At 43.6% G+C, this 16,349-nt stretch overlaps 1 protein-coding gene across 1 annotated transcript in view; it reads left to right on the top strand.

Moving 5' to 3' along the window:
• SPG21 (SPG21 abhydrolase domain containing, maspardin) overlaps positions 1–16,349 on the top strand; it is a 62,730-nt gene that overhangs the window by 12,473 nt on the left and 33,908 nt on the right. The window contains exons 2-4 of the mRNA XM_063448809.1: positions 7,729–7,816; positions 8,789–8,950; positions 12,882–12,962. Coding sequence (XP_063304879.1) covers positions 7,754–7,816; positions 8,789–8,950; positions 12,882–12,962 — 306 coding nt within the window. The 5' untranslated portion in view covers positions 7,729–7,753. The remainder of the gene's footprint in view (positions 1–7,728; positions 7,817–8,788; positions 8,951–12,881; positions 12,963–16,349) is intronic.

Below are 16,349 nucleotides of genomic sequence, written 5' to 3' on the forward strand. Positions count from 1 at the left end.
GTTGCTGTAGAATTCTAAGGCCATATTTTCGAAGCGGTAGTTTGGCTTACCTCTGAGTGCCTTCAGGACTGCCGTCTTGTCTGCTCCATTCCGGAATTGAAGGATCAGGTCACTCGTTGCGGTTGTTGGGGCTTTGGCTGGTTTAGGTATACGAAAAAGACCGTCCAGGGAAGTTGCTTTGGCCTGTTTTGGCGGCAGCAAATCTCCCATCATTCTCCTGATTAAGTGCGGCAGCTCCGTTTCGGGGACCGCGTCGGGTACCCCCCTGATTTTCAGGTTGTTACTTCGGCGTAGGTCTTCTTGGGCCGCAAAGCGGCGTTCATGGGCCTGATTCTGCCGTTGGAGGTCCTGTACATCCAGCGCCTGTATCCACTGGGAGTCCTGGTGAGCAGTTACTTCTATGTTCCCGATCGGTCTGTCAGGCCCTGCAGACCCCCTCTTATCGTGGCAATGTCAGCTTGTAGGGTGGTCTGTAGTTCCGCAAGGAGCCCCTTCAGGACCGGGATTGTGACCGGGGATGTGTTCTGTTTTGGCAGGGGTTTCGCCGGTGTGTGCACGAAAGTCTCATCCTCCTCTGAGGCCAGGTCGTCCGAGAGATCGGAACAGCCGCCTGATAACGCGGCCATCTTGGGCCTGCTCGTGCTATGTGCCTGGCGCCATAATTCGCCGATGTTCATCCCTAGGTTAGGTCGGTCTGGTTTGGATTTTTTTGTCTTTTTTTTTTCAATTCTTTATTTTTGGTTTGACAGTTACATAGTAATACATATGCTTAGTTAGGCTTACGCAGAAGCCCGTTGTTTCCGTCATAGTAACCGTCCATTTTTCTTTTTTTTGTAATTAAATAATACAATAATGTAACAAATAACATAAACTATTTAACATATGTCACATAGTTGCGCATTACAGGGTTGTTTGGCTCAACATTATTATCTGAACCGTTGGTTGTACCAGTTGAGAGGTAGGTCCCCTAAATCATGTGTCAAACTGTTCCCATGGTTTCCATACTTTTCGGTAGGTAGATGAGGTGTTTCGCACCTGGGCCGTCAACCTGTCCATCAGACAGTTATCTCTAATTTTCGTCCGTACAAGCGTGATAGGTGGGGTGTCTGTTTTGTTCCAATGTTGTGCTAACGCCCTGCGGGCTGCCAGATTTAGTGAGTTTAGTAATTTCTGACTGTGTTTGTCTAACCCCTCAGTCGGTCTGGACAGGAGGCAAGCCCATGGGTTTGCAGTCAGAGGTCTTTGCAATATGCGTGAGTTTTGGTCTGTCACCTCTTTCCAGTATATCCTAACCTTGGGGCATTCCCACCACATGTGGATGTAAGTGCCTTTTTCTCCACATAGTCTCCAGCATGTGTCTGAGGGGCTCAGGCCCATATGGCATTGTTTTGTCGGGGTGGTGTACCACCTGAATAGGATTTTGTACATTTGTTTCTGTAAGGTGGTGCATATTGAAATCTTGGAACTTGCGTCCCATATGTCTCGCCACTCTTCCCCCTCTAGCTTCTCTCCCAGATCCGTTTCCCATCTGTCCGTGTAGGTTAACGTACCCCATTCCCCTGATTCCTCCCCTATATGGTTATACAGTGTTGTTATCATTTTCGTGGGCATGTGTTCCCTAAGGCACATGCCCTCGAAAAATGTTTTGCGTTTGCGTATTGCTGTTCTGACTTCTGTTGTTTGTGCAAAGTCTCTGATTTGGATGTATCTGAAGAAGTCATGGTTTGTCAGGGGTGCTAGAGTTTTTAGCTGATCAAAGGTGATTACCTGGTTATCTTGGTACAGGTGAGCGTATCTGTGTGTCCCTGTGTTTTTAATTCCTAGGAAAGCTTCTGTACATAGTCCTGGTGGGAACGCTCTGTTACGTAGTATCGGTGTCATGGGGGAGGGGTTGTTCATGAGTTGGTATTTCATGGCTGTTTTGTCCCATATGTCTATAGAGTTTAGGATTGCTGGGCAGGTGGTTCTGAGGATTACCCTGTGGTTTTTAGGGGTCCATATGAGTAGTTGTGGTGGGTCTTTGCCCATGAGGGTGGTTTCAATATCTACCCATTGATGTTGTCCCTCAGGGCTGTGCCAATGCGCTATTTGCGCTATCTGTGCTGCTAGATAGTAGTGGTGTAAGTGAGGCAGTCCTAGGCCCCCCCTCCACTTTGGATTGTATAGCACCGCTCTGGCTATCCGGGGTCTTTTTCCCTGCCATATAAATTCGTCTATTGCTTTTTGGATGTCGGCTATATCCTTTTTTGTGACTTTAACGGGTAGTGCTTGAAATAGGAAAAGGAGTCTGGGCAGGACATTCATCTTTATGGAGTGCAATCTCCCTATCCAAGAAATTGGTTTGTCCGACCAGTTCTCCAGATCTTTTTTCAGTTTGTGTATTAGGGTTGTGTAGTTTTGCCTGTACAGCATAGAGTAGTTTTTTGTTAACTGTATCCCTAGGTACGTGAATTGTTCTTTAGCTAGTTTAATTTTGTATGTGTTGGTTAGATGAGTGTTGTCCTCATCAGTGATATGGAAGGAGAGAGCCACCGATTTGGTGAGGTTTACCCTGTATCCCGACACCTCACCGTACTCCAGTAGGAGCTTATGCAGGTGTGCCAGTGACTGCTTTGGTTCGGACAGCGTGAGTAGAACATCGTCTGCGTACGCCGCCACTTTGTATTGTTGTGTTCCTATTTGTATCCCCTTGATGTTAGGGTCGTTTCGGATGGCTTGCAGCATGGGTTCCAACACCATCGCGAAGAGGAGCGGGGACAGGGGGCAGCCCTGTCTCGTTCCATTACTTACACTGAAAGGCGTTTTTTGGGCACCGGTTATAAGTGTTTGGGCTTGTATGTCCGTGTAGAGTGCTTTGGTAGCTGTTATGTATTTTTCTGGGAATCCCTGCTTTTCCATGAGTCGGAACATAAAGGGCCACTGTACCCTGTCAAAGGCCTTCTCTGCGTCCAGTGACAGGGCCAGTGATGGGGAATTGGTCTGTCCCATGTGCCATAGTAAGTCTACCCCTCTGCGGGTATTTTCGTATAACTGTCTGCCCGGGATAAAACCCACTTGGTCTGAGTGTATTAGTTTAGGCAGTAGTGAAGTTAGTCTTGTCGCTAGAATTTTTGCGAATATCTTTAAATCCGTGTTGATTAGGGAGATTGGTCTATAGTTAGCGGTCTGAGTGGTGTCTTTGTTGGGTTTTGGCAGCAGTACTATGTTTGCTGTGGCCATGTCTCGGTCTGGGGTTCCTCCGGTCATAAAATGATTATATAGTTTGGTCAGTTGTGGGATCAGTTCTGTTTTAAATGCTTTGTAGTATTGGATATCATAGCCGTCAGGGCCTGGGGCTTTGTTGCCTTTGAGTATTGAGATCGCTGCTGCGATTTCCTCTGGCGCGATCGGTTCGTTTAAGAGGTCGGCTTCTCCCTCTGTTACTGTGGGCAGATCCGAGTGGTTAAGGAAGGTCTCTATGTTTTTCAAGTGTTGGTGGTGTTCGCTGTCGTTGTGGGGGGAGTGGTTATATAAGTGACTGAAGTAGTTAGTGAACTCCCTATTGATATCTTCAGGTGTGCTGGCTATAGTGTTGGTATGTGTTTTTATGGTCGTGATTGGTCGAAATCCGGGCCTGGGTTTCAGGGTCCTGGCCAATAGTGTGTCCATTTTGCCCGCTTTTTCATAGAAAAAGCGTTTAGACCACGTAAGGGCTTTGGTGATCTCGCCTATGGACAGTTCTTTCAGGGCATGTCTAAGGTCTTGTAGTGATTGGAAGTTATCTGCGGTGGGGTCCTGTTTATGTCTAGTTTCCGCTTTCCGTAATTTAGTCTGCAGCTCGAAGAGTTGCTTCGTTTTGGTTTTCTTTTTATGGGTTGCAATTGTAATGAAGTGTCCTCTCAAGACTGCCTTGTGTGCTGCCCATAGTGGTGTTGGGCCTATATCCTCCCCCTCATTAGTGGTAAAGTAGTCTGATATAGCTTTTTTGGTGTCATTGAGTATGGCTTCGTCTTGTAGGAGTGATGTGTTTAATTTCCATGTCCAGCTACTGTGGTGCTGTATTTTAGTCAGGGTCGCTGTTACTGCTCCGTGGTCTGACCATGTGATGCTATGTATTTCTGTTTGGCTCAATTTGGACATGCCAGCCCCGTTTAAGTATATGTTGTCTATCCTTGAATATGTGTTGTGTGGTGCTGAGTAGTATGTGTAGTCTTTTGTGTGTGGATGTTGTATGCGCCAGGCGTCTAATAGCCCTGTGTGTGTAAGAAAAGCGTTTAGCAATTTGTCTTGTCTCCCCCCCCCCCCTGCGCGCGAGTCGTTCCTGGTTTGCTACTCCTGTCTATTGCCGGGCAGGGGACCGCGTTGAAGTCCCCCCCATCACTAAGATGCCACCTGTGAGGTGCGTTAATAGTGTTTTCAATGAATCCCAGTATCCTGTCTCAGGAGTGTTGGGGGCGTATATATTTACTATATGTATCCTCGTGGAGTGTATGGTGCCGGTGAGAGCTAAATATCTGCCCTCTGGATCTATATGTGCTTTGGTCAGGTTAAACGGGCATCGTTTGTGTATCAGGATGGCCACTCCTGCTTTTTTCCTCAGAGCCCTCGCTTCGTGGACTGTGTTATAAATATGATTTTTTAGGTGTACGCGTGCCGACCTGGGTAAATGGGTTTCTTGTATTAGAGCGATATCCGCTTGTTTAGCCTTAATGTCTCTGTGTAGGGTCCTGCGTTTGTTGGGTGTGTTTAAGCCCTTGGCATTAATTGTCAGTATGTTCAGAGTCATGGCGTCAGTCGTCTGATATGCGAATCGTATGGGTATAGTCCCCAGTGATCTAGTGATGGGTGGGGTGGGTGTTGTAAAAGGTCAGTCTCTTCCGTGTGTTTCGTAACAACCTGTGACTTTGTGACATCATTCAAAACAAATAAAACGTTAACATAATAATTAAGTACATAACAATAAACAGATTTGCATATATACAGTTGTACATTTTCTCTGGTCTTACAAGTCGCCAGAGTAACTGGTGAGCGCGCACCTATCTCTCGGGTGTTTCTGTTAATACCCGGGAAGGTGTGGATGCTCCTCGCATCTTTCGAGCCTTGGTGTCGTGAGCCCCGTGTTCGGTTGTTTGTCCCCCCCTCTGGTAGTTGCACCCTGTGGCCCTCTCCCCCCCTATTTGCTCCTAACATCATCCTTCTATTGTGTGGTGTGTGTGTTTTGCCCCCTATCGTGCAGTCCCGCTACCAACCGGGTAGTAGTAGTTGTGGCGACAAGACATTCCCTTCTCTCTATTTGCTCTTCCCTGGGGAGTGCCTTGTAACCTTTGCTCGTAGTGAGTGAGCGTGTGTCCCACATGCCAAATGGCCTATAGTGCCCTCCATTTTGTAGGTCGGAGTAGGGAGTGGCTCTCTGGTGTCTGTGTGTCCCCCACTCATTACCTGTTACATTTACATTTGCACATACATTTTCATCCCCCCCTTTTTTTTTTTTTTTTTTAAACAAATTGTACATACTTTTTTTTGGGTTTTTTTTTTCTTTTTTCTCACTTTGGGGTGTTAGGTCATGGGGTGATGGGCTTTGGGAGTAGGATCCCCCCCCCCCCCCCAATCTTTAAGTCCTTCCCTTTTGGGAAAAATGAGCGGTACTTAGCTGCGATACGTTGTTGCGGCCTGTACCAGATTGGTCTCAGTGTCCCCAGTTGTAGAGTTATCGTGTCCGTTATGTCTGTTAGCGACTTAGTCAGTCACTTTGGAGCGTTGAGAGTTCTGGCATCTGGTTCGTTTGCAGGTTGAGGGTCGGTGGGGGTTCGATGCGTAGGCTGCGAAGAAAGCGCTTTGGGTCGTATCCTGGCAAGAGGGTGTGAGTGGCTCCCTCTTTGAATGCCACCAGCTTGAAGGGATGGCCCCACGTGTATTTTATTGTGTGTTGTTGTAGTAGCGCCGTCAGTGGTTTCCATGCTTTTCTTCTCTGTAATGTCGTCGGTGATAAGTCCTGGTATGCAGTGATGGTTGCACCCTGGTATTGCAGGGTGTTTTGGCGTGTGTATTGCATGACCGCTTCTTTTGAGGAGTAATAGTGGAACTTGATGATAATGTCCCTTGGCGGCATCCCCTCTGCTCTTCGGGCGCGCAGTGCCCTGTGCGCCCTGTCAATCGCCCATTTATCTTTGGGGATGTCGGGTAGTAATTGGTGGGAGAAGAGCTCCATCTTTGGTGTTAGGGGGCCTTCGTTTTGTTCCTCCGGTACACCTCTCAGCCTAACGTTATTCCGGCGGGAACGATTTGCCAGATCTTCTATTTCCAACTCCAGGTCGGTAATTCTCTTTTCAGCGGCTTGTGAGTGGGCCACTATTTGATTGTGGGCTTGTGCAGCAGCGTCAGCTCTGGCCTCCAGTGTTGCGGTTCTGGTGCCTAGAGCGTGTATCTCTGCCGTCAGCGCTTGTGTGCTCTTGGAGATCTCCCCTGCCAGGTAATGTCTGACTTCTGTCAGTTTGTTCAGGACGCTGGCTATGTCTGGCTGAATGGGGTTGTGTGAGTCCGGGCCCGGTGTGGCTGCCGGTGAGTGTTGAGGGCTGATCCGGCGGCCATCTTGTGCGGCCTGTGAGCCTCGTGGAGAGGTAAGCATATCGGCTACTGAGACCGCGGCTTCTTTCTGCTCACCTTTTTTTCTTCGCTGCGGTTTAGCTCCGGACTGCGCCCCTGACATGTTAGGGGTAATTTAGCTGGTTTTGGGGGCTCGATGCTGCTGATAGTGGGTAGATTGTGCTCGGATGCTGCGGAGCTCACAGACTACACGTCCATCTTAGTCTGCGGTCCGGCCACGCCCCCGGATTTTTTTGTCTTACTTCCCATGGTGGTTAAATATACGGGTGCACTGAGTGGGTGCTCGGTATTGCCGGTTAGTGCCCGTGAAAATTTTTTTTTTTTTTGCTTTGTATCCGGAGCTGCAGTGGCTTGCGACCGTTCGTTTTGGTAGCTTGGCTCTGCCTCCGATCTTATTGTATTATTGAACATAATTAATTTGTATATATTTTTTGTCCCTCCACGGCTTTTTACCTTTGTTTGGAATTGCTAAAATAGTTGAATATATAAAATCCTGTTGCCGTGGAGTGCAAGCTCCTTGGCCCACTGTTTGTTCTTTGAGACACTCCCAGTTGGGTTCACAGACAAGTGCCATAATTCTGTTTTATATCATTACCAGAAAAGCAGCTTGAAGCTTCTTTTTTTTTTTTTAAACAAAGTGAAACCAAGCTTGTGAAAACAAGAAATGGGGACCAAAGACGATTCGCAAAGTAGAGTCCTTCTCTGGTTTCAGGGAGCCTTGCCAGGTGGCATAGCCTGAGAAAATAAGAAATAGGAGAGCAATGTAAAGCGATATAACATAGGTTGGCACTCTCTAATTGTAAATAATTTATTTTTTTGTTACTGCAGTTTGGTTACAGTAAAATGTAAAGCCATGTCATATATTGTTTTATACAAATTTTTTGTAACCGAGCTGCTAAAATAAGTCTTCAAGAAAAATGTTTCCATATGGTCTCTCACAGGGTTAATACAATTGTAGAATATTTGGATTGTATTTTGACGGTTTAGAAATGCTTGCAGTTTGTATTACTGTTTGTTAAATTAATATTGCTGATTGACTATGTAAATAAAGAGGGAGGTGTCTTAAGATTAATCACTGCGTGTGCTTAACATCCTCTTTCTACCCCCCGGGTTTCACATATCACATGCTTTCTCTCTCACCAACAGATCTGCATTACTTTCTGCTTGAAGCATGGGTGCCATCAAGATCTCTCCGGATTATAATTGGTTCCGAAGCACTGTTCCTTTAAAGAAGGTATGCACAATTTAACTCCACTTTTAGATGGTTACTGCATTCCTTCCATTTATTCTATATTTAGTACATTTGGTTGGTTAGCCACTGTTATTTCAAGTGGACCTGTTGCTTGGTGATGTCTTTTGCGAAATACATTTAACATAAGTTTAAGGAAACACTCCATTAGCAAGCTTGTTGTTCTTTCATTGACTGCTGCTTTTCAATAGCATCCAGCTTCACAGCCATTACTTTTTTTTTTTTGGTTTACTGATATATAAAAGTTGGAAGGAGGTTATGTACAGAGTCAGCAAACAATCATTTGGTTCTTCCAGAATGCAAATACAGTTTTCAAACTCTGTGACTGTTACGGATTTAAAAATAAATAAATCAGAGTTCAAATAATATGTGATACCAGCAGCCAGTCAAATTCTATGACTTGCAGAGTAGCACCCTATGTTTAGTGGGTAATCCAGAGGTGGAACCATTGCTCACTATAGTGGTATCAGCTGTACCTCCGTGTTGAAGTCTGACCAGGAATAAACATTATTTGCTGTATCTCTAGCAGGGCCTGAGGTTTGGGAACCATTGACACGATGATCTGTACTGTGATCAAATGCAAAAATATGTAAACATAAATAAAAAAGGTTAAGTGTGCACCATCCCAAATCCCTATGCACATTAAAATAACTGGAGGGTTTTAGTATCACTCTAGTGGCCATTAACTTGTAAGCTCACCTTCCAAGTCAAGGCAAACATCTTAGGTAAGTTTGACTTGATGTGGCAGGTGAGCTAACACTTTAAATTTTTATTGGTTCATGTTCTATGTATTGGGACTGATGTGCACTATATTCATTGCTTCCACCCAGGAGTAGTAGGAGTTTGAGCGTAGGGCTTAAGTTTTGTTTAAATAAACATAAGGTTTTGCCTTTACAACGTCATCTGCTAGTAAAGGTTGTATTGATTGATGTCCATGTTCTTTGTTTTCTTCCTCAGATCATTGTTGATGATGATGATACCAAAGTGTGGTCTCTGTATGATGCTGGCCCTCGTACAGTACGTTGTCCAATTATATTTCTGCCCCCAGTGAGTGGCACAGCTGACGTGTTCTTCCACCAAATACTGGCATTGACTGCATGGGGTTACAGAGTTATCACTGTGAGTAAGGAACCAAAACAGCTCCACTTTCAAAATGTAAAAATGAAGTCCTGTGACTCTTCTGCTAATACTTGTCAATTACGTGCTCTTACCTCCTATTATACATACAAAGTAGAACAGTTATTCTCTCTTCCCCTCCCATACTTTATCAAGATACTTACCTCTATGGATTCTTTCTTTCACAACACACCTTTTTGATGCTACAAATTTAGCTGTTGTGGCATCTATTTATAATGTGTAACCCAATCGAAAGACATGCAGGTATAGCTGGATGCAGCGTCAGAAATCTTGATGCCTTTGCCCTTCCACCCCTACAAGAGGATCATTAAGTGTTACATACTCCCATTTCTGTCCTGACACTTGAGGTGGTGGTAATTAGTGGGTTAGGCATTAGTGCTATTATGTGGTAATTAATATTTGCCCCAGTAAACTGTTTTGGCAACTTTCTATTGGTAAACCTGTAATAGTCAGCTGTGCCTTCCATCAGCATAGCAAGCAAATGGAAATTCTGTTAAAGAGAATATCATCCTCATCAAATGTTTGAATAGTATAATAGAAAAAGAGTCTTAAATGGTTACTTTATCCCTTTTAATATATATATATGCGCCCTATTGAGCATTACTCGCTAGATCCCAGCCTTTTAAAAGTGCAAAAAAAGACAAGTAAGCTTACCTGTAATCCAGCACAGAGAGAAACTCTTGGTGCTGATCTTCACACCTGTCTGACACCCCCAAGGGCCTTTCACCATCTAATAAAATGCTTCTCATAACAAAGCATTTGATTGGACCTTTTTGCCGTCTTGGCACGTGCATTCTCTGAGCTGGCGAGGGTAAGGCTAAAATGTCTTAACCTCGCCAATTTAAAGAAAACAAAAAAATCTGCCATTGGAGGGCGAGGGAAGCAAGCGGGCAGGTGTGTTGCCTACAAAGGAGAAGCTGATTACATCTTTCACCAGTATGTTGTGTGCACTGATGACTGATTATCATGTTTGCATAAGTAGATGGTAAGCAGCCTGGTAAGTCACGTGTGCCAGGGCTGCAACTAGCCTTGGGCACAAAAGCGATTACCAGTATATCTCTGTATATCCAGACTTGTCCTATCACCATGACCACCTCAGATCACGGAAGTGGCCATGGTGGTTGGAGTAACTCTTTAATATTGTTTATAACATTTATCCCCTCCTCTATCTTTAATAGACATGTATTTCTTGTGTGCACTATGCTAGGTTTTCTGATCCGCAGCATGCGTATGCTATTCACAGTGATTTCCTATCATCTTTTGTATATGTTTTGTGGACCTAGAATTTACCAGCGCTGCTGATTCCATTTAAGGATTGCCGTACTATTTGATAAAATTTTCATTTATCCTGTTGGAGATGATATTCCTACACAGTTGAAAAAATGGTGTCCACTCCTATTATTTGTTATACAAAGGAAAGCCATAGACTAACAAATGACCAACTCGAATATAAGAGGAATTGGTCTTCTGTGAAAACCATAGTTATCTAAGCCTTTTTTTTTTTTTTAAATTTGAAGGAATGTAAATTTAAAAAAGGAAGCACGAAAGAAGGCTAAACCTTTTCCTTACATATTAAGTGTAACGGAACCTTCTGTTAATGGATGCTTCCTAGCTTGCGCCGAGGACCACAAGCACCGCAGACTCCGCAACGGCCGCTGTCTTCCTTCCACCCTGGATCAGCTTCTGTCCTCCAGGATCGTGTGGGAAAGACCTCTTCCTTCCACCCTGTATGAAACTCCAGCATACAGGACTGTGTGGGGAAGACCTCTCCTCCAAAGAGAGTGTAACAGGAATAGCTCTTAAAAGAGCTAAGTGATTGAAGCTCAGGGGAGTATGGAGAGCATAGCAATCCCCAGTGTGATTATAATAGCTCCCTCCAATAATGTGACAAGACTACATTTTGAGGGATCAAGAAGAACTGTCTAAAACGTTATTTTACTTGGGACTAGCCCATATGGTAATTACGTTAACATTGCTGTGAAAACGCAATAAAATTACAAACAGTCAAATCATAGCAGGCAACATACATTGACTTATTATAACACAATGGCATGGGGGAGACAATATTTAACAGAAAATATCTCATGTGCCTGCATAATTAGCAATATGCAAATCTACCCGAATATGCAAATGAACCAGTCTTGCTATTCAGGTAGTGCATATTGCTGTTGCTACCAACAGAGGGCACTAAACAAGCTCCATAGCCAAATCCACCTAGTTGGTAGCAAACCTCAGCAGTACAGGAGAGCAGGCAATACATTTCACAGTACACACACACCCTATAAACAATTACATTACACACACCCTGCACCTATAATGGGTACAGGGTGACTAAAACATAAGAGAAATAAAGCAACCTACATAAATAGTCTGTCTGAAGGTAGAATGGGGGCTTTAAAGCCAAATACATCAGAGTCATAGTCACAGGGGAGGAGGCTGGCAAGCAGACCTCTCCAGGACCAAGTGGCGAAGGGCACTTCGTCACATTAAGCTATAAACAAAGGACTTAATGAATTCAAGTATTGTTCAGTGACTAGTTGCAAGTCATGTGATCGTATGTGAGCACATACCAAAGATACCAAAGAGGTGCATCTTTAAAGAGAAACAGTCATGTCTCTGAGTGGCATTTTCTCAGTATGTCCTCCCCACTTTTGAAATGTTTACTGGAGAATAATGTAGAGGGTTGCACTCTGTTCTAACATTTTCTGTTTTTAATATTTGTATTTTTATTTTTGTGTGTGTGTGAGTATTTACAGATGGGTTGGAGCAAGATCTTATGTTGCAAAATGAATTTCCTATAAAATATATCTAATGTAACAAATTTGTATGAATATGTAAATAATTGAACACTACATTGCTCCCCTCAAATGTCTGAACCACTATTTAGTAGATATATCCCACAATGAAAACATCCTTACATTTATTAATGATTTTTTTTTTTTTTTCCCCCACTGGTGGTATTTTTAAAAATCGCTTACATAAACTACAGTTCTCACCTGCTTCATTTGCACACAAGAGATTGCAGACAAGAGACCTTTTTCCCCCAGTGCCGACTGAAAGAAAACATCAGTTGGAGGCTTTAGTGGAGCCACATATGCATGCGTGCGTGCGTGCGTGCGTGCAATCATGACTGTCCAGCGCTTTACAAAGAGATGTAATACAGCTCATTGAGAAGGGGAGAGCTATCAGAAGGGGACAGAAAGCTCCCTGGCTGTCAGTGTTTCTGCCCCCAATTATAAAAGAGCACATTTCCGGTTTCAATCAGCACTTTTCTAAATTGTAACAGGCTGCAGACACATAAAGCAGTTCAGCAAGCTGAAGTTCTTTGTGTGGAGTGTTCTTTAACTCCTAAAAGATTAAGGTGGAATGTACTGGAGGAGAGTGTAAAGATTTACTGACCAGCTGTCTGCTTTGGTACTTTTCTAATCCAACTAGGTAAGATGGAATGGCTCATTAATCAATGCATGAACTACATAACCTGTTTAAATTTTAGGATCACAGATTCTATTCTGGATAGGATCAGCTTCTTATTTTTCAGCCTTCAGTCAAGAAAATTAGTTCCTTTGTTGTCCTTGCCCTAGATCATCAAAAACTGGGGAAAATATTATTATTCTGATAGAATGCTAAAATAAAAAGTGGGGATGTGGCAGGTTTCACTAGATAGTTCATGCCTCTATGTGGTTGGGTTTAGTCTCCCCAGTTTTAGTAGACCACGTATTTACTAAGGTTTTCTTTTTATCTAAAATGTATGATTTCATTGGGGACCTTGCCAAAATGCTCTAATGGACATACAGCTTGTTTATTACCTGCCTTCTGGATAGACTGGTTCATGTTGGATGATCTATATCTAAAATATGTAATATTCCCTATATGGTCTCCTAAATCATGATTAATTGTTAATCATTTGTTTCAGTTACAGTATCCGATTTACTGGGACCTCCTAGAGTTTTGTGATGGGTTCCGCAAGCTTCTGGACGACCTACACTTGGATAAGGTGAGCAAATCTTGCGTTGTTAAAGGGGCAGTGAACCTATTTTAGTTTGTGTGTGTTTAAATGATTACATTATTTTAATTACTATATTGTAATTTAAATCTATGAAAGAAATGTCGAAAAGCCACTATGTCTGCATTGGTTGTTATGGGTACAGCAGTGTCTAAGGCTCTAGTTTAGGAAGGCCCTTTTTATGGAGTACATTTTCCCACTGAGAGCTTGTTAGTTCAGGGAACTGGTGATGTCTTAAAGCCGGATTAATGAGTTAATGCTACTCAGAACACACTATCCCTGTATCGTTTAGAAAAGATAACACAGCTTTGGGAAAGGAGAAAACCTCTTGTCTATTTAAGGAGTGCACTGCTCGTCATGTGCTATGTCATTATCCACCAGCCCTGTTCTGTTCTGTTCTCATGTCTGATTTTTTTCCATCCAGATCTCTCTGATCTCTGCACACTAGTTGTCTTTCAACAAGTCACCGCCAAGGCATTTGATTAGGATTATTACAAGTTGCAAAGAAAATGCTGTCTGTTGTTTGTTTCTTTGTTTTGTGTGTGTATGCTTTGCATGTCAAGCTGCATGCAATCTGTGCAATTATTTTACCACACACACACACACACACGAAACTTTCAGACAATTCAATCAAGTTTGTTTTCCGCTGCTCACACAAACTACTTAATTTTTTTCATGTACTTTACTAAATCTTTAATGGCACTTTTAACTGTAACTCTCTAAAAATCCTAAATAGATGTAAATTGATGTTTGGCTAAAAAAAAAACCAATCTGCTTCTTCACCCACTTGATCTACCAGATTTTTTTTTTTTTGTAAATCTCTTTTTTATTGAGGCATAAAAATTTGTGGGTACAGAATGTAAGAAGGGAGGCAATAAAGTTTCATACAGGTCGGGAGTAATACAATGCAGTGCATATCATCTCTAAAGGATTGCTAGCCTCATTTTATGTTAAGAATAGTAAGGTTACGTCAGGCGGTTATTCAGTTGCAGATTACTTAAATACAGGCGAGGACTTGGCTATGGCGTAAGAGTATGATTAAATAAAATAAAATGAAATAATAATGCTGGTTGCTTAGAACTGCTAGGTCATCCATACTAGTGTAGGTATGGTGTGGTAGCTCGTTGTGTGGGATAACAGTAGTTAGTTACACTATAGGCTTGGTACAAAGTAATGCCTAGATACGATATGTTGTGAGAGTTTAGGCTATCAAGCATTATATAATAGACGACATTGCTGAAACTAGCCTATATTGCCTAAGAACATCGCTTTTCACTCTAAACATGGGTGACCTGGGGTATAAACAAACATTACTTAGGGTCAACGGCAGGGTAGGTGGAGAAAAGACATAATTGACAGTTACACCATAACATGCAGAGCAATTGCCCCAATTTTACAATTAAGGTGTTTTAGTAGGCAAGCGGAGTGTAGTAAAATAGACCCATTACAAGCCTAAAAGCATACCATCTAACTTGTATTGAGTGGATATTCGGTTATTCTAGCAGTTTAGCATGTTTTAGTTACTTGTGGGAAAACCTCATACAGGAGTGTTTCTGCTGGTATCTGTCAGGGTATTTGGCTCAAGTCCTAGGTGCGTGTCGTTAAGTTTGTAGGGCAACAGCTAGCGAGTCCGTTACCATCCCTTGGTCTCGTTTTTTTGCTGGGATGCAGATCCGCTCCAGTTCGCCGCGGTCCCGATGTCGTGATGATACTGCTTCCAAGAGCTGCCCATCTTTGGCCCAAGGCTTTAGTACGTGCTTGTGCCTGTTTGCTATTGATCCCATCAACAGGATCGTGGGCCCAAGGTTCCGCCGGATCTCGGATCGGTTTTCTCCCTGGGGGTATGGCTGGCTATGGAGGGGTTCCTCCTGTTGAGCACCGAGCTCAGATGAGTGATGAGCGGTCTCCTCTGCAGCCCCATCCACGTGGGCGATGTGTGTTAGGATACTGGCGCCGTGTGTCCGGTGCATCTCCGGACTTGGGTGTTGCTTGTTAGCATGCATCGTTTGTTGCTTGTTGCCCTGCGCATTGAGGCAGCAGGTGTCTGCGGTTTGCTTTGATCTCTGCAGTTCGGGTCTTACACGCTTGGCCTCCGCCATCTTAGCCTCAGGCCGCGGCCTGCATGGTGGTTTGGTAATGCCTCTGGGTGTGGCTGTGTGGCATGGACCGGGATCACCCCCGAGGGGGGGGGGAGGGGGGGGAGATCAGGACCGGGTCTGCCGAGGTTCCATACGCTTGTCGGGCCCCATTGGGCAGGATAGTGGAGCGGCGGCCGTCCACTCCACTCACTGCCAGGTGGGATCCCGCATGGTGCCGCGGGAGTCCCTCCTCCGGGGGACTAAAACTCCGGGAGCAAGCCTCTCCCCAGCTCCGGTAGCCCTTGTACATCGAGGGTCGTGGTTTTCGGTCCCTTATTGCCACCAAAATCGCTGTTTATCAGCTTAATGAGCCATGTTGTGCAGGAGCTGATCCTTACTGCGACCGCTCAGCTCGGCAGCCTGGCCCCGCCCCCCGATCTGCCAGATTTTAAACCCATTAACAAGCACTCTTCGTGTCTGTTTTTATTTTTTTATTTTTTAAAGAAGAAAAATGTTCTGCTAGCTGTCAAATTCAGTTTAAAGGGACACTCCAATGTTCAAGATAAATACACACACTAGTGATGATCTACTGACTCATAGAGCAGCATTTAGACTCAGCAGCAATTGCAGTGCATGTGACCAATCTGACTGCATTGCTTCTCATATAGATTGCCATCTATGAGAAACTCTCACTTCTGCTCTCAGGGAGCACTCCAAGCATGTGAGTAAGGCAACTATATAGCCGTGAGATGTGATACATGCTTTTTAAAAATAAAGTATTTATTTTTAATAATAAAATAAGACAAATGGGGGACAAGCTAAATTGATTTAGGGTTTTGGATTGTTTCTTTAATGTAGAGGTGTATCTACTGCGGTTATAATTTATTTTTAACAGAACCACTATACCTCAAGTGATAGCATAGTTTGTGTGTGCGTGCGCATGCATATAGATACATTTAGATTAGACTTAAGGACTAGTGTTCTTTAATGTAATTTCATGTTGGTCTCTAAAAACTCTCTCTTATAGAATGCATTGCTTATTTATCATTTGCATATCTATACTATCCTTTCAATATTAATTACATTTTGGTATTTTTAAAAAAGTGGTAAAGTATCTTTAAACAGTGGATTGATGGTATTATTGCATTATTTGTCCTTAAAGCAAGCACCATTGGTTTCTCCATTTTGCACATAAATCTGAATTGTTAATAATGCTCAACATTGGCACAGGGCAGAGAGAATGCAGACATCCATTGAATTTGTTAGCCCACTGGGCAAGCATTATTTAGCGATCAGCTCG

This window comes from Pelobates fuscus, chromosome 3 (genome assembly GCF_036172605.1).
Source record: "Pelobates fuscus isolate aPelFus1 chromosome 3, aPelFus1.pri, whole genome shotgun sequence".
Lineage (NCBI taxonomy): Eukaryota > Metazoa > Chordata > Amphibia > Anura > Pelobatidae > Pelobates > Pelobates fuscus.